The sequence below is a fragment of the Phaenicophaeus curvirostris genome, chromosome 2 (assembly GCF_032191515.1).
Source record: "Phaenicophaeus curvirostris isolate KB17595 chromosome 2, BPBGC_Pcur_1.0, whole genome shotgun sequence".
NCBI lineage: Eukaryota > Metazoa > Chordata > Aves > Cuculiformes > Cuculidae > Phaenicophaeus > Phaenicophaeus curvirostris.
The window spans coordinates 56,459,748-56,483,151 of NC_091393.1; the positions used below are offsets into that span (position 1 = coordinate 56,459,748).

The 23,404-nt window shown below is 42.8% G+C and overlaps 1 protein-coding gene across 8 annotated transcripts in view; it reads right to left on the minus strand.

Moving 5' to 3' along the window:
• Positions 1 to 23,404, minus strand: part of LOC138718016 (SAM and SH3 domain-containing protein 1-like) — a 550,517-nt gene that overhangs the window by 44,406 nt on the left and 482,707 nt on the right. For 5 of the 8 annotated variants that reach the window (XM_069852136.1, XM_069852143.1, XM_069852139.1 and 2 more), the window contains exons 3-8: positions 23,132 to 23,182; positions 22,961 to 23,010; positions 5,900 to 5,940; positions 4,282 to 4,368; positions 2,870 to 2,982; positions 1,152 to 1,253 (exon numbers count right to left, since the gene is read on the minus strand). In XM_069852136.1, the coding sequence (XP_069708237.1) occupies positions 1,152 to 1,253; positions 2,870 to 2,982; positions 4,282 to 4,368; positions 5,900 to 5,940; positions 22,961 to 23,010; positions 23,132 to 23,182 (444 nt within the window). Of the gene's footprint in view, positions 1 to 1,151; positions 1,254 to 2,869; positions 2,983 to 4,281; positions 4,369 to 5,899; positions 5,941 to 22,950; positions 23,011 to 23,131; positions 23,183 to 23,404 lie in introns of all 8 variants that reach the window. The other 3 variants (XM_069852137.1, XM_069852142.1, XM_069852140.1) reach the window with 3 other exon arrangements.

Below are 23,404 nucleotides of genomic sequence, written 5' to 3' on the forward strand. Positions count from 1 at the left end.
CGGTAAATGAGAGTCTTGAAGCTTTTATACTCTAGATACCTTAGCCAAAAACCTTAAGAGGGGAAACTTCAAGCTATAAACACTAATGAGGAAAACATCAAGACATTTTCCAAATGGCTAAACAATCAGTGCAGAAGAGTCAGGATCATTCCTTCTCTAGTTTTCACACATTTCTGAAATATCAGAAAAGAGTATAAGGCAACATCAGTCCTGCTCTGCTCCCATCTAACTAAAGATGACATTATTTTTTTTTGAATACAAACAAGAAAATCCTTCTTCACCAGAAAATATTTTAAACATCTCATAAAATGACATAGCAGTCCCCTTTCAATTCAGGGAGGAGAAGCTAACTGTCTGCTGCAGTTAGCAGGAAATTCCATTGACAATAAAACAAATAGATGAATCAATAGTCTCAAAAGCCTACGATTCAATTATGTGGGTTACAAAGAGCTTGGATTTGACAGCTGAATGTGTTCTTCTCTAAGATTTATCTGCAAGCTTTCAATTAGAGAAATGAAGTGGAATAAAATCATCAGTGCAAATGAAGATTTTGGAAGGAAAAATTAATGAATTCATTATGGCATGACACAAAGACTGCCTGGTGCCCATAATTACAACAGAAGCTATACAGCTCAGAAGTAAAAATGAGAGAGGAAAGCTGCCTTACCACTTATGTATCTGGCAAAAGCTGCAAACTCTGTCGGCTGAGAGTTAGCAAATACAGAGACAGAACTGTTTGAAAGCAGCAAGCAGCTAGGACTTAGCCAAACCCTCAGCTAGGATGCATCAACAAGGGCTAGGAAGGCCGGAGAAACTTCGCTGATTCACAGTAATTTAGAAGTAAACTGAAACAGTTCCCTCTAAACAATCTAAAAACCCCTTTTCCGTGCATCTTAGAACAAAGGCATTTATTTTTGCCTGGTATCACTCGTTAAAACTGTTAAGGCCATAGAGATTGAATCATCGAAGATTTAAAACCCCGCGTTAAAGATTTTCTGCAGACAGAACATAGCATCACATGGTCAAATGATACATTTGCTATTAAGGAAACCACCAGGTAAATCAGTATATTTCTGTACTGCCATAAAAGAATTCAAATATTATATAATACTGGAGAGCGACGTCAGAATGACAGAATGATAAGTACTTACATTACAATTAGAAGACCCATCAAATGCTGAGTAAGAACTATCAGGCCATTCTGTTGCGTCTACAGTGCTTGATTGCCTGTGCTGAGCTTCATACTCTTTCAGCTGAAATTTGAGAATATTTTCCAGTGAGAAGAAGCTATCAATCTTCATTAAAACACGAAAAGTTAATGTCCTTGCAGGTTCCTCCACCCCCCATATCATTGTGGAACTGGTAAAATCAAAACATTTGCACTGTATATGTCACTTGTTCAAAATAAGTTAATTTGCTTTAGAATTAGAAGTTGTAATGATGAGGGGTTTTTTTAAAGGAAGTGATCTGTAAACAGGGAACTTTGATTGTCATTGGTAAAATACAAGCTATATATTCCCATCTCAGAGGCAGTTTCCACCGGACAGACCAAACCACAATAGCCCACCAACTGCCTTCAAAAATGATCTCCACTAAAGGCTGGCAACCATCTTTTATAATTTTAAAACTAAAGACCATCCTTCCCCTTTTCCAATAAGAGGCTTAAAATGTAAAACCAATCCTACTGGAGTCAAACTGTTGAAAGGATCATCAAGAACTGATATTTAAAAAAAATTGCTGCAAGTAGTTCAAGACCACTAGAGGGAAACAGTACGAGTACATATATTAGCCATACAGATTAGGTACAACCCGACACCCCCCCGCCCCCCAATTTTTAATTTCAAAATTTAGCTTTTTCTTCATTATACAATTCCCAGAAAAAGCAGCATTTTCTTAAGACAATAACATAACATTATATTCTAGGATAATCTATTTCAAGATGCAGTATGCCAGTATAGAAATTTATCTGAGTGCCAATTCATTAATGTTTTCTGCACCTCTCACAAAGCCCATACAAAATATCCTGTGTTCCATCATAGTATTTTGCAGTAGAATACAAAATCAAAAGTGGTGTGAAAACTTGAACACCGTCCTTTCTGCTCCAGAGCAATTAAAATCTCAGCCCTACTGCTGCATAAATACAATTCCGTACCGTTAATTTTCTTTTGTTTTATTAACATTTAGATTTTGTAAAGAAACACTTCTGACAGCCACTGCACTTATCAAAAAGATACATCTGTGTTGATTTAATGTCAAATACCAAATGCCACGTTTCTTGAAGGCTATTAAAACAGACCACCACCCTTTTTGCTAAGAAACAAGAAGAAATTTCAGCTTAAATGTTAGTATTTTTCAAAGTTTTAATTGCTGTAAATGGAAGCCTTCAATCAAACTGTCCTTCAGCCATTAGCAGCAGGAAAATAATAAGAAATGTACGTGTTCCGAATCAAATAAGACAAGTCCAGCAAAACTTGAAGCATTTCTTTTAGTACTTAAACAATCTTATAAACAAGCATGATAAATAAGGAAGAATACAGGTGGGATTCATCCTCCTTGCCTGCAATGAAAATGTCTAGACTTGAGCTTTTTTCTGACTGGCACAGTTACTGCCAATGGCAAGAGGAAAATGCTTTTAGGACTCGATTAATCTGTCATACTCCAGGCATCTATTTTTTGTTGAGCTATGTCTCAGTTTTTCTCAAAAACAAAGGTACTGCTATCTCATCTATGCTACCTAGTGAGATGAGATGAAACAGGCAATCTTTCTCCCTTTCTCCTACGTCCTCTGAGCAAATGAAAACTCCAGATTGGTATATCCCACGTCCTAAAAGATGTTTCTCCAGGAAAATGAAGTGTGTGCATATCATACCCTAGCAAGTGCTTCCTCAATGGTGATCATCTTCTCTTTGACCATCATCATGAGCTGGATCCGTTCTTCATCACTCATTGTGATCTCACTGGCCACATACCCTACATCCTCTCCTGCAGGAAAAAGCACAGAGATAACAAGCACATGTGAGAGTTCATGCACTGAAACTGAAGTTTATCCAATACTCTGAAACCTGGTCATGATGTGGATCTGACTGGTCAGAAGCAGACCTTTACCAGATCAGTCTCATAGGATGATTTCAAAGGGCTGAACGATTAGCAAAAAAGAGGTAGATAAGTAAATTAGGCCTAAAATAGTAAAACTGTTTACTCTGACACTCCAGGAGACGATCAGGAGAGCACGACAAGCAGAAACAAAATGTGATTCTCATCATGCAGTTACTAATCCTGAAAAACAAGGATCAAAAGAAAAAGTGCTAGTGCCAGAAAAGTCCTGCACTCAGACCTGTAGTCAGTTGCCAGAGTGGATGGGAATCCCTTCCAGGAACAGTGCACTGGGCCCTTGCACTTCTGCTGCTGACTGGCCATGTCCCTCAGTCTTTCCAGGCTATACAACTGGCCACTGAGCTGGTACATGGTGCTGGATGTATTGGGGCTATCAACTCCATCTCTTTTTCGTATGAGCTAGGTGTGTCAGCATGGATACTTAGAACTTGCCTTATGAGCCAGTAACAATCCACACTTAACTGAGAATATAAATGTGTCCTTTTTGGACCTTATAATTTGGCTTCTGTCACGTTTCAAAATGCATCAGAACACAGACATAGTGATGTGGGGAAGCATCTGTTTGCAACAGGAGGATCTAACAGAAAAACAAGGGGAAACAGAAATTTTCTGCATGATGAGAAATACTTAAAGCAATGCACAGCTGCATCTTTTTGAGAAATACAGAAAGACACCTGACAGTTAAAGTGGAATCTTACAATTACACTATTCACCAGATGCACTATTTTGCTACTCCTTGTAGTGTCTTCTCCTATAATAAGAAGCTGCAATTCAAGCCTAAAGAAAACAGGTCAAAGTAACCAAATGCCAAAGAAAGGAGAAACAACTTTCTAATTAAAGCAGATCAGCATTTCTCTCATCAAGTCAGGACCAGGAAAAAGTACACCTTGTTAATTTACAGGTATTAATTATAAATAGATATAAATCTCATCACTTTGTGCACATGCGTTCACCAACAGTGAGGACCAAAGGTGTGCCAACCTCATGCAGATGCAGTCTCACAGAATATGACTCATCTTTCTGAGCTCTGTCACAATGAATCAAACCCGCAATACTTCCACATCTACAGACCCCCAACTGTCACACGTCTGCAAATGAATTTTAGTCCTTTGTGATGCTGGTTCCTTTTTCATATGGATAGGTTGCGTGCCCTTAAAACATACTTACCTTTTGAAGTCTGCCTCATTAGTCCTTTCTGGTTCTTTCGGAAATTTTGCCAAAAAAACTTATTTTTCTTTTTCCAGTCTGCTTTCCCTAAAAGGAAAGTGGGAAGGGAGAATGTGGGGAAAGGGCAAAAGAATTTCAGAAAGAAACATTAGTTAGTAAATGAGAAATGCTTTCATGCCTTAAGCTATATTTTCTAAGTAAAAAAAAAAATTAAAAAAATCAAATTTTCTGCTTTTCTTGATTTATTCTGTACTAGAACTATGATGATGTAGCTATTTCAGGGAAATACACATTCTTTTGTAATTGTCAATGCTACAGAGGACTGAGATATGTCAGTAACTTACATATTGTGAATTATAAACAGAAATATTTTGCAATTATTATGATATCTTTTGAGCAGTTAATGTCAAGTCTGGATGTGTTTTTGAAGTATTCTCTTGGTTTATTCTCTTTAACAGAACCACAATTATGCAGCCTACATAACTCAGATAAGCAATTTCCTAATACTTGTGTACATATCTATACAGAAAAAAAAGACTTTACATATATATAAATATACACGCACACGCTCAAAAGCACATGCACGTTCTGCTGCTTGGCATGAGAAATTCTGTAAAATCAGCAGCAACATCTGACTCCTACTATCTGTATGACTGGACTGTCCAAGGCTGGGTCTCCATGTCCATTAATATAAGATCTGTGTATGGTTTGATGATTCAGAAGTAAATAATTTGTTGTAAAAAAGAATAGAATCTGGCTCGAGGTAGGGCATATAACTGTGTTCCATTGAATTAATCAGGGCACATGCTATAAAGTTTATGCCATCTGCAAAAGAACATGCTGAGCCTGATCTGGCAGAAATGCTACCTATACAGAGCTATTCCATCCCTCTGTTTTAGAAATTCAAATGAACTCAGCTTAAACCATGCCACTGAGCTTCAGTGTGTGACTACAATATTTTGGATCTCGCCCTAGAAGCCCTAGAGCTGGGTATACTGATGTTCTGAAACACAGCTTAGGTTTAGAGTGTGTGGAAATGTCCCTAGTAAAAAAAATAAGAAGAAACAAACAAAAAACCCTCTCAGTTCTTCTTTTCTGCTCCAATAAACAAAATAAAATTTGACCAAAATTGTATCAGCTCAGCTAATATTAAGACAGCAATACAAACTAATTATACTAAGTTTTTTAAAACAAAAAGTGAAAGACAACAGAAAAATACATATTAAAGAATGTAAAATATTTCAGAAACACAGGAAGAGACTCTGTCATGACATTCAACAAAAATGGCAGAAACCTCAGTTATTCACTGGTGGTGGTAATTTTCACAGTACAAATGGATAGGCTAAAAGTGATCTAACATGCAGACATTTGAAATTCAATATAACAAGTCAAAAGACCTGCATTTATCACATGACAACACCAGCTGGGTATTCTCAGTGATCACTGAGATATCCAGTATCTAACTTTTAAAGCTGCTAAGACTTGCCTCCCCAACCCCCACAAAAATGCTGCTGACTTCTGCTAGAATTGTGTTTACTCAGCCCTTCACATCCCAGCACAAGGAAAACTCAAATTTAAGAATTCTATAAGAGTATCAAATACAATGAAATATACTGACCTACAGAGCCTTCTTCGGAACTTGATTTATGAATGGAGAACCTAGAATAAAAAGAGAAATGGACATATTGATGTAAGCCTCTCACATTTCACGGGAGCTGTCTGATTACCGTAAATTATAGTTTCCAAACAATACATCATGAGCTGTTTTCTCTTCCCTTTTCTTCCCAACACAGCAAGTTGGAAAGAGAAACAGAATCCACTGGTCTGACCACAGTAACTGAGTTCCCCTTAAGCACAACATTTTTGATCAGCATATAAAAATACAGATGGAAAACTATGGTTAAGGTAAAAGAGTCCAGGGATCCCTCAGAAAAACACTTTTTCACATACTTCCACCCCTTCCATTTGTAAAACAGTATTTTAGCTGCCTCTGAAACTGTAGCACTGGGATGCTGTATTTGTTTAGCTGTATAACAGTTTTCGAACTATTTCTTTTTTATCTGAAAATGCTTTATAAATACACATTCATGAAATTTTCAGCAGCCGCTATGTGGAATAGTGAAGAATTTTTAAAGACATGGTGAAGAAAGCTTGTCCAGACCTTATGAAGTGCAACCACAGATGACTGAAGACTACAGCTTCTTTCTCCTGAGATCCTTCTGTGTGCTTTCCCAGCAATGTATACTCCCATCCCCAGGAGCTAGCTGGAGAGACTTATTGTAACAGAACATGGCCTTTATAAACAATCCACTAAAACAGTAAGTAAATCTTTTGTTCTCTGTCTTTATGTTCACTGAACTAGCTTTCCATAATGGATTCCAACTCAGTGCCAACAGTTCATTGTGGGATCTCTGATGAGACATCACCCCCCTTCATTGCCTTTTTTTCTGTCTGTATAAATGGAGCTAATAGAAATTACCAAATCTTGTGCAACTCTTTGAAGCCCTCCTGCTGGAACCACTGTTTAACCAAGCTGCGCCAAGCCAGTAAAAATGACTTCTACCAGCTTCAATGGCTTTGTTGGAGGCTCCAAGTGCAAAGCATTGCTGCAGTGGCTTTGCTGAGAGCTTGGTCCCGTGACATGACAATGTCCCATTGTGTGGTGGTTGTACAGCAGCCAGTCAGAATGGAAACATGCATAACCCAGCACACCAAGACGAATTCAAACCAAATAATTCTTTGAATGAGGCCATATAACAATACGTGTATGCCATACTCTGCTTGCTGTCCACACTGCACAGGCTTCTTGCGTTTTCTTAGAACCCCAGAAGAGGGCAATAAAGAGTTTTTGATCAATTCAGTAAAGCACTTGAAGGAACATTTTAGTTCAAGCCAGTTCAGAGTTCAGAAGACGTAAGCAATTGCTGGCCAACGTTTTGTAAGCATGGAAAACACGCTCACCAATTTGCAAAGACATCATTAAAGGGGAGATGAGATAGTATGAAGTTTCGGTTTGGCTTAGTAATTCATCTAGACACAGAGGGTTTGGCACAGAGAAGCTATGAAATGCAACATCCTTCATCCTCAGACTCATTAGAAATTTAATCCAGCACAAACTGCAAACCAATTGTAGCTACCAAATTTCAGATTTGTACTGCACCAGGCAGAGGAAGAAAGGTAGTGTTTTCCTTGCTGATAAAGTTCACCCTTGAAGGGGAAAAGATAATAACATAGGTGATATGCCACCAAATGCTTATTTTTTTAAGAAGCCTGAGTAACAAATGCAGGAGAAAAATAAAACCCCATACTCTCTGGGTAAAGACTGAGAACAGACAGTGTCAAAATTTAAAGACTTTCAACAAGGCACGTTTTCATCCGGACACTTAAAAGCTGTCAGTAAGTATTTTTCTAAATAAAGGTAAATTAGATAAAAAGTATGTGGACGTACACATGAATATAAAGTAAAAAGAAAACAAAGTTCTGTTGGAAATGACAGAATTAATCCACTACATGATTTGCACTCAAGCACATACCTCAGCCATCAAGCAGTTATTCTATTTATTTTAGATTAATTTAGCATCCATGAAATGCACCAAATCAACATTCTTAGAAAATGAAATCCATTAATGGTCAGAACTTTGCCTCACTTGTGAAATCAACCTCTAAGTAGAGAGGCAGTCTCTGGCACTTCTTAGCCTCTGAATCCATTTTAATTCTTTTCTTCTCTTGCCCAGTTGCTAGCAACAATGCAAGTATGTAGCAAGTGTAGCGGCAATGTTTGTGATGTGTACATCTGTTCACTGGGAATTAGTCCGAGACCACCAACTCGTGGCACAGTGGCCTCCGAAGAAGGGGAAAAGCAGTAGGAGCAAACTTCTGATGTACCTGAGACAGAGAGAGTAAGGACAAGGGTAGAATCCACAGCAAGCAGACCACCTTCTCATTTATAACTGATTTAGGAATTATGCTGAGTTGCATCAGAGGATGCAAATTCCTATTATCAATTCATGCATTCCCTAAAGAGGAAATCTTCCATGCCTGGACTGACCTTGAAAACACCAACAGCTGGTCCAAAGAGACTGAAATGCAGACAAAATCTACCACATAGACCCTGAAAAGGCATTTGCTATTTAGTTCCACGAGAAAACTCTGACGGTAAAAAAATCCTCAGTGAAATCAATCAAGCGTTTTACTTCCTAGATATCTGGTGAAAAATTCCAGAGTACCTTGGAGTCACTGTATGTTTGATTTGCCAATTACACTCCCTTACTCTGTTAAATCTGCAGCTCCTCTGTGAACGTGCGCTGAAAGTGATTTGTGTTCTTCCATTCATAGACTGATATCTTGTACTGAAAGTTAATGATGCAGTGACACTTGGCAGAAGTTTCAGAACTGTGCGTCTGAAAGGGAGCCAAATGTCATTACTCCACCATGGAGGCCTTCATTTCTGTTGTGGTCTGATATACAAATTCATTAGCAAGCTTTCACATGAAATGCACTCTGTCACGGCATATAGCAGGAGAAATGCATGGATATATGTTCAGACAAGAAGCAAGAAAAAAAGATTTACAGACAGAGGGAAGAAGTACTTTCGTATCAATCCATAATCCCTAGAAGTGAGCTGCAGAAGGGGTCAAGGCCTTAATCCATTAATCTCACAAATTAAAAACCATCTCTAGGCTGTATTTTGGGCCTCTTGGAGCCAAATTGCTGAAATAAACAAATGAGGGGGATGGACGGCACAGCACAATAAATAATCTAAAAATGGAGCTACTTTGGGGAGTAACCAAATATTGCAGCCTTAGATGATGGGTTTCAGCAGAGTTTAGCAAATTACATCAAACCACTCAATGATCAGTGACACAAAATTTAATAGCAACAGCCAAAGCGGAGAACTTGGACCAGGAACCAGCTGATTAGAAAGACTGGCTTAACTGGAATGAGATTAAATTCAACGCTAAAATGTGCAAGTACACAAACAGGACTGCCACAAAAGTTGGTCTTTCAGATGCTGGAGGTTTGCAAATGACAGAGTACCTGGGGACACCGGCTGAATAAGAATGACTGAGAAATACCCAACATGTTAATCCTAAAAGACATAAGATGGGCAATTCTAACAGCAATACAGAATGAATACATATGGGAATAGCTGTACAACCATCATCACTCACACTCAAGAAAGATGAATACAAACCAAAAGCAGTAAAGAGAAAAGCTGTTACAATAGTCAGGAAACCAGACAACTTATCTCGTGAAAGAAAGCTAAGAAAGTTTTGCCTGTTCAGTCCGTTAAAATTCAAAGAGGCAAGAAGACTAATGTACTCCCTATTAATAAATCAGGCAAAGGAACAAGTAGACATAAGCTGGAAAGAAATTTGAAAACAGGAGTTAACATTTCCTAACTATCTGGACAAACTTCAAACAGTAGGTAGAGGAACGAAGGGTAGCTTTAGAAACTAACTGACTAACTGCTTTTAAGTGGGTGCTTGAAAGACAGAAACCAGACCACACATCTTTGACAACAAAGACCTGGACATAAGGACTGCCTCTGGAGGGCACTTCTAGTTTTGCTTTTCCAGCCTGTGGGTTTTGTATGAATAATGGCAAAGCTAGCATCCAAGATGGTCATTCAAGCAATGTATCTTTCCATAGAATCAATGCAGTGGGAGTGACATTGCTATACCCAAGCAATTCCTCCCTTTTCTAAATTAACCCTTGAATCCTGGAAGTGGGCTCCAAAAGTTGGAGCACAAGGAAGAACACATTCGTGTCACGAGCCAGCTGAGACTATATCCAATTAGTAAGATGGTTTTTAACTAGGCTGTACCAAGCTACTAGACTGCAGATTTCCCTGTTAACTCTGTGCTGATTCTGATTTCAGACAGAACACTGGGGCTTATCTTGCATACGGAGCAGACACACAGTAATATGTGCCCAGAGATGTGAATGTGCTAGTACACCACAGAATCAGGAAAGGAAACAAATGACACCATGTGCTGCTTTCATGAACGCAACTGTTAATTTTTGAAAGCTCACCATTCTCGAAAGAGAACAAGCATAGGAGCTGAGAGTGACAGGATTTCTGATGGGTTTTTGTTTCAACACTACGTATTTTAAATGCAGATGTGCCTTAACCCATGGCTGCATCTCATTTACAGACCATAAAATCCACAGGTGCATAGCACCATCTGATAATGAAACCACTGCTTTTATGATCTTCAATAAACTGATAGTAGCCCTCTTATTTCCTCCCAATGACTATTTATAGCCCATTGAGGAAAATGCTTTGGATGGGATTTTCAATCTACAAATATTATGCACGTTCATAGCGGTGAATAAACCAATGTAAAAGCACATGCTGGCTCTGTTGCAAAGCCGTACGGTTATCTGCCTACAGTAGAAATGGCCCAGTAATGTAATTAGTCTGAAAAAACTGACAGGCTTCTAACTGCTCCTGACTGAATATAAGATAATTTATCTAACCAGAGCTGGCACAGGGAAGAACATGGGCCTTTGGTATTTTTATCAAATTTGCATGAACCTGAAGAGAAAGCAGGCCTGCAAGGTTCTGACCTTGCTGGCACCACTGTGAGAAAGGGATGGAAAGCAAAGACATTTCATTCAATTATCTTCTCATTACGTTTCCATAGCAATGGCTCTTTAAGCAGGTCAAAACTTTCTCAGTGGAAATAAACACTGAGCTACTTGTGGGCCCTGTGTGCTTATGTGTATTTTCTGCCATCACCAGCACAGAAGCCACTATGCTGGTTGCACAGGTTTGGTTCAGTGACCGGCAGCAGGCAGATGGGGCTACATCACGTATTTAATAACAGACTGGTGGATCCTAGCCAGAAGGCAGGTAATTGTCAGCTAAGAACTCACAGATAGCAAAGAGCAGGGCCCAATGTACTGCACGCAATGCACCCCATTCTGCGTGCATTGCTCAGTCTGTGCTGTGCCGACTAGCTGTAACAATTCGGGTTTCCTTGTGAAAGACGCCCTTCATGCTTCCTCATACAAAATTACCAGGCTTGAAATCTTCTTCCAGCTGCTCCAAGCTACACTGGTTCCCCTCCTCACGTGTACCGAGTGGCTTTGGCTGGCCTCTCACTCCCATTGTGTGGGTTATTGTGGGAGTTTCCTGCCCTACTTCTCTTGAGAAGGCTGTTTAAAGGCAGCATGAATAATTTGGCTTTGACTAAATCAAGCCTCAAACAAGTGAAAACAGGGCTGTACACATTCAGTGATTCTTCTCAATTCCTGCAAGCCCAGGGTATAAAAATGTATCTTAAATGCAGACATCCAAGTACAGCAAGCTCTTACTTCTTTTTTCTTCTAATGTTCCTTTCCATTTTTAAACTATGCAAAAGGAAGAGTTTATTCTGTTAGTAATTAAGTCCAGCCTTTAGCATCCTCGGTTTGGGAGACTTGTTTGTTTTCTGCCTTATTCTTCTCAGTTTCTGCTCTCTCTGCCTCACAACCTCTGTCACATCCATGCTCCCGTTCCTTTGCAGATGAGCTTACAAATACCTGCCAAAGTTAATTTGGGCACCTTGAGAAGTTGCCAGAATCGAACATGATGAAATTTAAGCCCCCTCCATCCATGATCTGGAGGGATGATTGAATAACCCTCTGCAGTCAAAGCTTGACCTGCAGTTTGGATGCTGCAGGGGAAAACAATTAGAAAATCAGTGCTAAAAACTACTGTCCGAGATCAGTGTACCAAAGGGGGAAGAACTGTGGCTTGCATAAACCCTTTTGCAAAATGAAAGACCTTTTTTAAAGAGACTGCTGCTTTCACTGAAAATCACTGTGGAAGATAGGAAAAATGAACTGGAGGCACTCCCCCAGCCTTAGGCTAATTAGGAGTTTAAATTCATACCACAGGACGGTGACTGGCTTTACTACGGCACATTCATTGCAGATTTTTTTTAAAATAGATTCAGCCAATAGTTTCTCCTGCAGAGACAACAGCATGCAGATAGCAGTTACTCTCTTTGTGGCCTCACTGGCTGCCTGCTTAACAACCTCAGAGAAAGCCACAATGCCCAAGCAGCCTACAATTCCTCCTCTAACATTCCCAACAAGTCATTGGGGATCTGGCCAAACTTTATGAACTCAAGTGTCTCAGTTTAAGATGTATATCCCGCATGGACAGAGAGGATGACAAAGACATTCACTCTTGGGAGCAGCTGAGGCAGGGAGTTGAGGACACAGCTGCTGGAGGCAGAGCAGCTTGTCCAAACTGGGGGAATGCAAAACCTCCAAGCAATGCCGCCTGCATCCGACACATGCCTGCTTTTCTCCAGCACCTTCTGTCTGTTTCTTCTCAGCTCCTTGCACTGGCAGAGTCTGGAATTTAGGTCCTGAGGATCACAGAGTTGAGGAAAGCATAAATTGTACTGTCCTACAGGCTGAGGAGTACAGCAGGATGAATTGTGGTGCTTAATACGAAGTATGACAATTTACTTGATCAGGAGTGTGCTTGAATGATACAGTTCAAGAAACAGTAGGTGATTCATGCAGGAGACGACAATTCACAACATCCACTACCACGTAAAGGTGGTGGGAATGCCTGGAGAACCCCAGAAACAGCCACAACTGCTATCCTATGCATTGGTTTTTGTCCTTCTTTCTCTAACAGCTGCAAAGGAAAAAAATGAGTATATAGGAGTGGCTATATCTCATCCTATCTGGATGCAGTGCTCTTAGGCCTCTCATTCACTTCGGTCTCTTTCCTGGCAGTTCTCTGATACACCACATTTGAAAATTGCCCAGAGGCCACTGGAGCCAACAGTGACAGCAAACAGATCTATTTCCCAAGAGGAAAAGCACACAACTTCCCCTCTGAAACATCCCCAGTTCTTCTCAAAACAGGATGAGAGTCAGGATGCAGAAGCCTGAGTTCAGGAGATTGGGTTTAACCTGGATTTCCTGGCAAACATGCAGAGCTCATCAGTCTGCAGACATCACTCATATAGACTTGAACGCTCTAAAGTGGAAACAGGCTAAAAGTTGGATTACATTGTTTTAAATGCTTGTTTACAATTACGGGAAAACCTTGTTCAGCCCCCTGCCTAAGTAAACATCCTTGGGGTGTTGCCATCTCTTGGAAATAATAGGGATTGTACATACAATACATCCCAAATCAACATGGTATGGAGACAAAGGAGGAATAGTAATTGTTAAAAACACATTTTACTGCATATTTGTTACATTGGTGATTCTTCTAGAAAAAGCAGAAGTCAGTGGATCCGTACAGGAGTACCTGCAGTTCTGGGTTTAAAATGAATACAGTTTGTTTAAAATGAATAATTTCACTGTTAAAGATGCTTTTGGTACTTGGCTGAAGGCACAATGAGAATCTGCAAAGTTACGCTAGCACCACAACTGACAAAGACTGCAGTTTGAAAGACAGGAATCTTGGAAAAGGCAGAGGGAAATGAAATTTATCATTAAGAGAAGAAAGCTACAAACGTCTCATTCCATGCTTTGTGTAATTTGCTGAATATTACATGACTTGGAAGCCTGCCCGACTGTTTCAATTTACAGAGGGAACTCCAGTATGGCCAAAAAATCAGAACAATTGTGAGGCAAAGTTTGAACAAACATGACTTTGTTTTCTGTTGTTTATAGACAGCTTTTCAGGCCGCATCAGTACCCTTGCTGTTATACACATAGATCTCTGAGGCCTTTGCTACAGCAAAGATTCTCCTCTCTTTGTCAGAATCGATCAAATGAAACCCACCTTTGGTAGGGCATTTATATAGCACAGAGCAGGTTCATAGGTGCAATCTTTTTTGTAGCTTCACCTAATTATCAGGAACAGAGTTATCAGCAACAGAGGAAGGTAGTATTGCCCCAAAACGCCTCTTGGAGGGACAATGACTTGAAGTGACAAGCAACTCTGCCTTCAGGCTTGTTTAACCCCTTTTACCTCTTCCCAGGTACTATGGCTGCTCTTCCGTTACAGCCTTTCACCCACCAGACAGATACTTGTTGAAAGACTTACTGGACCAAGAGCACCGACTAATTTCATGTTGGCTTTGAACAGGCAGTAATAATAATGAGCAGCATTAGTAAGACGCAAGGCAAGACCAAACACACACTGCTTATGCACACAAATGGGATTTTTTCCTACCACAGAGCACCAAGGCTGATCTGTTTTCATTGCGGTGTGCAGTGGAACCCATCAGGCTCTCTCTTCAGTTGGGCACCATAAAAAAGGAAAACCAAACTAGGTTAAAACAAACATAGCTTCTTCCAGACTCCCTCAAAGCCTCTTTCTGTCTGGAATCGCTCAACTTTGTCAACTTAAACAACCATCCAGATGTGTTATTTTAAAACTTTAGACCTTGAGAGTGTTAAGCAGTGAGGTGTGCAGGCAGCAGCGTTGGGCAAGTAAGCTACCAAAAGTAGCCATGTTCCACTTGGAAGCTCACCCTCTCCTGCCCATCCCAGCATGGGTCTTCACTTTTACTTTCTGAAGTAACCCACTCAGAACACCAGACAAGAAACAACTCACATCAGCTCACCCTTGGAAATTGTTTGCATTTTCTATATGTATAAATATTACTTGGGCAAGCTTCTAGTTAAGATCTGGAAGAGTACTCGTAACAGCATATTTTTCAGCTCCTGAAAGTCAGGATGAGTCCCCCTGGGAGCACCACAACCTGGAGCACTGCGAAGAGGAGCGTGGCAAAGAGGTGCGGGGCAGTTTGAGAAGGCAGGGTGCAGAGAGGACCTAGAGACTAGACAGAAGACACTGAAGACCATGGTGGCCACCCGGCAGAAGATTAAAGCTGCTCCGTGTGCTGCAGCAGGCAGGATGGATGCTGCCACCCAGATAGAGCCACAGTGGGTGCATGCAGCCACCCAGACCCTGGGCTGCAGGCAGTGCCCCCCTCCCACACCAGCTCGTGCCTCTGTTACTGGCTCCACTTGCGAAAGCTGCGCTCGAGTGGGGGAACTCCTTCACATGGTGGAGGAGTTAAGGGAGGAGGTAAAGAGGCTGAGGACCATCAGGGAGTGTGAGAGGGAGATAGACCAGTGGAGTAGTGCCCTCTCACTAACTCAGCAGCCTGCTGGAGCTGGTGTGTCCAAACACCATCCACCTGCAAACTGCAAGGTTGGGGGAACAAGAGATGGGGAATGGCAGCAAGTTCCTGCCAGACGTAAGAAACCTGCTCCCCTCACCCAGACACCAAAACCCCAGAACCCCTGGTGAACAAGTACCAGGTGCTGCAGGTGGAATCCAACCCTGAGGATGATGGCTCCCACAGCCTAGAATCCTTCCCTAGGCCGCACCATCCTCAGAAAAAGATAAAAACATCCTCCATTAATAATAAGAGGAGGGTAATTGTTGTAGGGGACTCCCTCCTAAAAGGAACGGAGGGACCCGTTTGCAGACCGAACCCGATCCACAGAGAGGTCTGCTGCTTACCGGGGGCATCAGTGAAGGAGATAGCTAGAAAACTTTCTTCCCTGGTCCACGAGACAGACTACTATCCTCTGATAGTAGTCCAAACTGGTAACAATGTTCTAGTAAACTGAAAGACCAAAACCATCAAGAAAGACTTCAGGGACATTGGGAAAATGATGGAGGGCTCTGGGGCACAAATAGTATTCTACTCCATCCCATGGCTAAGTAGAGAGGAGCGGGAAGTCAGGAAGAAGAACTCGATTAATGCCTGGCTCAGAGCCTGGTGTAAGGAGAGGGGCTTTGGCTTCTTTGATCATGGGGTGGCTCACGCACCCCCAGGCTTTGTTGCTAAGGATGGGACATGTGTGTCTCCTAGGGGGTCTAAAGCCCTTGCTAAAAACCTAGCCAAGCTCATAAATCAAGCTTTAAACTAGATGTGAAGGGGGAGGGGGTTGAGCCCAGGCTAAACAGGAACGAGCCTGGATGTGGGGCAATGGTGATTGGGAGAGGGTGTGCTGGTGAGGACCACCAGTACCTCACCACACAGAAAGTGGGGGAGAACACACCTGGGGGTGCTAAGGGAGATACGGGCACTCTGGAGCTAGCTACTCCAGTTACCAGGCAATTGGGAATGAACTCTGTTCCCTCTAAGAGGGCTGAAGGCTCGGCAGCTCAGCTGAAGTGCATTTACACCAGTGCACGCAGCATGGGGAATAAGAAGGAAGAGCTGGAAGCTGTCGTAGGGCAAGGAGCCTATGATGTCGTTGCCATCACAGAAATGTGGTGGGACGACTCATGTAACTGGAGTGCAGCTATGGTGGGGTACAAACTCTTCAGGTGGGATAGGAAGGGTAAGAGAGGAGGCGGGGTAGCCCTCTTTGTAAGGGAGGACTTGGGCACCGTTGAGATGGATTGTGGTGATGAGGAGATTGAGTGCCTGTGGGTTAAAATCAGAGGAGCCCATCAGAAGGTAGATTTTGTGATGGGAGTCTGCTACAGACCACCCACCAAGGAGAAGCAGCTGAGGAGCTCTTCTATAAACAGCTGGGGTTAATCTCTAGATCAATGCCTCTTGTTCTGGTGGGAGACTTTAATCTTCCTGATATCTGCTGGAAGTACAATAGAGCAGAAAGGAAGCAGTCTAGGAGGCTCCTGGAGTGCATGGAAGACAACTTCCTTGCACAGTTGGTGAGTGAACCAACAAGGGAGGGTGCCCTCCTGGACCTGCTGTTTATGAACAGAGCAGGCCTTGTGGGGATGTGGCAGTAGGTGGACGCCTAGGACTAAGTGATCATGAGATGATAGGGTTTTCTGTTCTAGGCGAAGTGAAGAGGGTGGTTAGTAGGACAGTAGCATTAAATTTCCAGAGGGCAGACTTTGAACTCTTCAGAAGGCTGGTTGGCAAAGTCTCATGGGAGACAGTACTCAAGGGCAAGGGAGCCCAGGAGGGCTGGGAGCTCTTCAAAAAGGAAATCCTAGCAGCTCAGGAGAAAGCCATCCCCGTGTTCCAGAAAAAAAGCTGGCAGGGGAGAAAGCCAGCTTGGTTGAACAGAGAGATCTTGAGTGATATCAAGAAGAAGAGAAACGTTTATGGGCTCTGGAAGAGGGGACAGGCCTCTTGGGTGGACTACAGGAGGGAAGTGAGATTGTGTAGAGAAAAAATCAGAAGGGCTAAGGCTCAACTAGAAATCAGATTGGCAAAGTCTGTGAAAGATAACAAAAAATCCTTCTATAAAGAATAAAAGGAGGACTAGGGAGACCATACAGTCCCTATTGGATGCAGAAGGAACAACAGTGGCAGGGGATGAGGAAAAGGCTGAGGTACTTAATGCCTTCTTTGCCTCAGTCTTTAATTGTAAAGAAAGTTGTTCCATCTGTGTACAAACCCAGGAGCTAGAGGAGCAAAATGAGGCTCCCATGATCCAAGAGGAGGTGGTCAGAGCCTTGCTAGCCCAACTAGACACCCACAAGTCTATGGGGCCGGATGGGATTCATCCAAGGGTATTGAAGGAGCTGGCAGATGTGCTGGCCAAACCCCTTTCCATCATCTTCCAACAGTCCTGGAAGACTGGGGAAGTCCCACTGGACTGGAGGCTGGCTGATGTTGTGCCCATCTACAACAAGAAGTGGAGGGAGGATCCAGGGAACTACAGGCCTGTCAGTCTGACCTCAGTGCCAGGGAAAGTCATGGAACAGGTGATCTTGAGTGCTACCATGAAGCACATGCAAGAGAACCGGGTGATCAGGCCCAGCCAACATGGGTTCACAAAAGGCAGGTCTTGCCAGACTAACCTGATCGCCTTCTATGACAAAGTGACTCGGCTGCTGGATGAGGGAAAGGCTGTGGATGTGGTCTTCCTGGACTTCAGCAAAGCCTTTGACACAGTTTCTCACAGCATTCTGCTTGGGAAACTGTCAGCCTCTGGCCTGGACAGGCGCACACTCTCCTGGGTGGAAAACTGGTTGGATGGCCGGGCCCAGAGAGTGGTGGTAAATGGTGTGAAATCCACCTGGAGGCCAGTGACAAGTGGGGTTCCCCAGGGCTCAGTGCTGGGTCCAGCCCTGTTCAATGTCTTTATCAATGACCTGGATGAAGGCATTGAGTGCGCGTTTAGCAAGTTTGAGGACGACACTAAGCTGGGTGGAAGTGTTGATCTGCTGGAGGGTCGGGAGGCTCTGCAAAGGGATCTGAACAGGCTGGACTGCTGGGCTGAGTCCAGTGGCATGAGGTTTAACAAGGCCAAGTGCCGGGTCCTGCATTTGGGGCACAACAACCCTATGCAGTGCTACAGACTAGGAGAAGTCTGTCTAGAAAGCTGCCTGGAGGAGAGGGACCTGGGGATGTTGGTTGACAGCCGACTGAACATGAGCCAGCAGTGTGCCCAGGTGGCCAAGAAGGCCAATGGCATCTTGGCTTGTATCAGAAATGGCGTGACCAGCAGGTCCAGGGAGGTTATTCTCCCTCTGTACTCGGCACTGGTGAGTCCACTCCTCGAATACTGTGTTCAGTTCTGGGCCCCTCACCACAAGAAGGATGTTGAGGCTCTGGAGCGAGTCCAGAGAAGAGCAACAAAGCTGGGGAAGGGGCTGGAGAACAGGCCTTATGAGGAGCGGCTGAGAGAGCTGGGGTTGTTTAGCCTGGAGAAGAGGAGGCTGAGGAGAGACCTCATTGCTCTCTATAAAGGAAAGGAGGTCGTAGAGAGGAGGGTGCTGGCCTCTTCTCCCAAGTGACAGGGGACAGGACAAGAGGGAATGGCCTCAAGCTGCGCCAGGGGAGGTTTAGGCTGGACATTAGGAAAAAATCTTTCACAGAAAGGGTCACTGGGCACTGGAACAGGCTGCCCAGGGAGGTGGTTGATTCACCTTCCCTGGAGGTGTTTAAGGCACAGGTGGACGAGGTGCTAAGGGGCATGGTTTAGTGTTTGATAGGAATGGTTGGACTCGATGATCCGGTGGGTCTCTTCCAACCTGGTGATTCTATGATTCTATGGCTAATTCAGGATAAATCTTTACTTCTGTCCCCCAGATCTATGTGAATATGAGAAACCAATGCACATCTGCATTGAGTTTCAAGTTTAGCGAACTGGAATCTTATCACTACAAAAGAAGTTTTGTAAAAGGTTTACTGCAGATCTTTCAAGTGGCTGGAGGGGGCCACAAAAGCAGTGTCCCCAAAGGGACAAGCTTTCCTGTCTTGTAGCATGCACATGCAGCAAAATCATTTGAAAGCCATAACCCGAACACTGAATTCCCTCCAAAACCTCTAGGGCCAACATGCCATCCTCCGTTAGAAAACATGTTCAACATGTTAGTGGGAAGTACAGATGTATTGGGTGGGCTTGAAGTGGTCATTTTGCAGCAGATCAGTTTTATAGACTGACTCTCCGGAACGGCATTCCTGTGACAATTCATCCCTCCACACTATAGGATAAAACCAGCATTGATGTGGCAGGCTGTCACTAATAGGCACAAGCCTGTATAATTTCAGTGTTGAATAATTTGTATCATATTGAGTAGATATCATTCATTATTTTCAACACTTTGCCTAATTATCATGCATCATGTTGCCCTGGTTCTCATTGCGCAAATATTTGACACAAGCTGCCCTATACCAATTTCATATATCTGATCAGGTTAATCACATACAACCTTCAACTGACAGAAAAATCATCAAATGGGACACTTTCATCCTTGAAAGGTTCACAAAAAAATCACAGGTCCTTCCACCTGAACTAAGATAACAAGTTTAATTGTTTAATTAAATTGGTTAATTAAATTTCAGTGAGGTAAAATGGGCTCTTTCAGAAGATACCGTCTTCTCACTTGGTTATTTGCAGTACAACACCTTCACAGAGACACGTGTTAGGAAGCTGACTAGAACTTGTTAGAGGAGTTTACTCCCAGTTGTGTGCTATCCTCCTGCAAGATCTTTATCTCACTGTTACCTGAGGAGGTGCCAGGGTTTTAACCCTGTCCAACAACTAGGACCATGCAGCTAGTCTCTCACTCTCTCTACCCCCTGATGGGGTGCGGAAGAGAAATGGAGAAAAGAAAAACTCATAGGGTGAGATAAAGGCAGGACAACATGACTACAAAGGAAGAGGGAATAATGATAACAATAATAATAAATTATACAAAACAAGCAGCGTGCAATTAATTGTTCACCACCCAACAACCAACATCCAGCCCATCCCTGAGCAGCGAACCCTGCCTCCCAGCCAACTTCCTGTTTATATATTGAATACGACATTATATGCACCCTTAGCAAGTTTGCAGACGACACTAAGCTGGGTGGAAGTGTCGATCTGCTGGAGGGTAGGGAGGCTCTGCAAAGGGATCTGAACAGGCTGGACCGCTGGGCAGAGTCCAATGGCATGAGGTTTAACAAGGCCAAATGCCGGGTCCTGCACTTGGGGCACAACAACCCTATGCAGTGCTACAGACTAGGAGAAGTCTGTCTAGAAAGCTGCCTGGAGGAGAGGGACCTGGGTGTGTTGGTTGACAGCCGACTGAATATGAGCCAGCAGTGTGCCCAGGTGGCCAAGAAGGCCAATGGCATCTTGGCTTGTATCAGAAATGGCGTGACCAGCAGGTCCAGGGAGGTTATCCTCCCTCTGTACTCGGCACTGGTGAGACCGCTCCTCGAATCCTGTGTTCAGTTCTGGGCCCCTCACCACAAGAAGGATGTTGAGGCTCTGGAGCGAGTCCAGAGAAGAGCAACAAAGCTGGTGAAAGGGCTGGAGAACAGGCCTTATGAGGAACGGCTGAGAGAGCTGGGGTTGTTTAGCCTGGAGAAGAGGAGGCTGAGGGGTGACCTCATTGCTCTCTACAACTACCTGAAAGGACGTTGTAGAGAGGAGGGTGCTGGCCTCTTCTCCCAAGTGACAGGGGACAGGACAAGAGGGAATGGCCTCAAGCTCCGCCAGGGGAGGTTTAGGCTAGACGTTAGGAAAAAATTCTTTACAGAAAGGGTCATTGTGCACTGGAACAGGCTGCCCAGGGAGGTGGTTGATTCACCTTCCCTGGAGGTGTTTAAGGCACGGGTGGACGAGGTGCTGAGGGATATGGTTTAGTGTTTGATAGGAACAGTTGGACTCGATGATCCGGTGGGTCTCTTCCAACCTGGTTATTCTGTGATTCTATGAATATCTCTCTTGCTAGCTTGGGTCAGCTGCTTGGCCATGCTCCCTCCCAGCTTCTGGTACATCTGCTCACTAGCAGAACATGAAAAACTGAAAAAGTTCTTGATTTCTTAGCAACAATTAAAAACATCAGTGTATTATCAACTTTTTCCTTATATTAACTCTAAAACACACTCTGGCAACAACTAAAACAATACATTATCAACATTATTCTCATACTAAATCCAACACACAGCAACTACTGAGAAGAACATTAACTCTATCCCAGCTGAAAGCAGGAGAGGTGGGATGATGGTGTTTACCCACAGGGGAAATGCTTTGAGACTGAGAGAAAAGCAGTATGATTACAGGATAGCCTCGAAGGCTTAATTCCCAGATTACAGCTCTCAATGTTTCCATCCTCTTGGCACTTCTGATTTCATTATAATGTTAGACAGGGAGGTATCCTTGAAGAAAACTTTTCCATGTTTCAAGATCTGAAGCACCACTTTTAAATTCTAAGCCTTCTAGGCTTTCTCTGTTAACAGCACGTGACATGTGGGCAGTGATGGTACCCAAGGTAAAATTCACCTTATCTATTTAAAGTTGTTTTGAAAATGAGCAGAAGAGAGACAAGGCACCTCTAAAAGATGATTTATCGCTTTCCAAAATCTGTAGCAATGAACCAGCTTTCAAACAATCCCACAGGAAGCCCCTAAGCAACTGTTCCTTACTGTATAACTGATTTCTATGTGACAGCACTCAGGCAAGTCCCATCCACCACTACTCCCTTTGGGACTGACGCTCCTTTCACTAAATTAGCAACAGCCAGGGCAGCAATTTTTTACAACTTTCCTATTACCATTCAGTGTTGAATCACTAGAAGACATTCAAATGTGGGACTGTAAAACCTTATGAAAGCACATAACATCACAACTGGATTTCTGTAGTCCCTCTGAACCAGTCCAGATGGCACTACCCCAGGAAGTGCAGGCAATTGGAAATACAGTGTCAGTTGTCTTCATGCAGTGCTGCATGTTACCCTTAGCAGTAGGGATCCAAGATCTTGGAATCAAAGGAAGGATACGCAGAAAACAAGCACATACATTGCAGCAGGAGGTGACAGTAAATAGAAACCCTCTCAGTCCTCACAGAGACGTTTTTATTAAAGACTGCTAAAATTAAAGCTCCTTTTAACTTGTTTTTAAATACTTTATTCCCTTGGCACTTTCTTCAAAACCACAGCTACAAACCCAGGAGCGCACAGGAAAAGAAAAGTGATTTAAGTTTGTAACTCTTCTATCCCCTCAACTATCTCTTTTTGGCTGCTTTTATGTGCAGTTACAGAAAGATTTCAGTGACATTCCTCCAAAAAGACTAATAGTTCTACTGGTGTATGTGCATCCCAGGTGAACGCAGGGGGAAGATAACCCTCCCTTGACCTAAAAAAAACCCCAAAATAATAAAATGTTGAAAGAGAACAAAAGAAGGAGCAGATTCCAAAAGGGGTTCCATTAATAGCAGCTGGATCTGAAATCTTGACACCAATATAATATAAAATCAATTTACTCCAAGGAAATGAAAAAGCATACAAATTTCTCCTCCCTCCTTTCTCATCTCCTGTACCTCCACTTACTTTCTTTCAGTGTCAGGTGTTGAGGCAGTGCTGCTGAGACCAAGTGACTCCTGCAAGTGAAGACACAGAGCAGTGAGAGCAGACATGAGAGCAACCTTTGCCCAATTTATGCAGAATATCAAATTAAAGAACAAACAAACAAAAATGGGTGATCGAAATCAAAGTGCTTACCTCAATCTGGGATCGCAGCTGCAGAGATGTGGTGCTGGCATCAGGTTTCTCCTAAAAGAGAACAGATGTAATGTTAGTTAAACATCTAAACACTAGAAAGAAGGAATCTGAAGGGGAGAAGGGAAAGAAGAAACAGGGTAAAAGAACCTAGGACTACCTCAAAACTGTTCAAACAGGAAGCATTAACCTCTCCAGAAGGAACCACTTTCAAGCATAAATTCTGAAATACATCAGTCAAACAGCTAATTCCATAGCAGAATATAGAATAAGGTT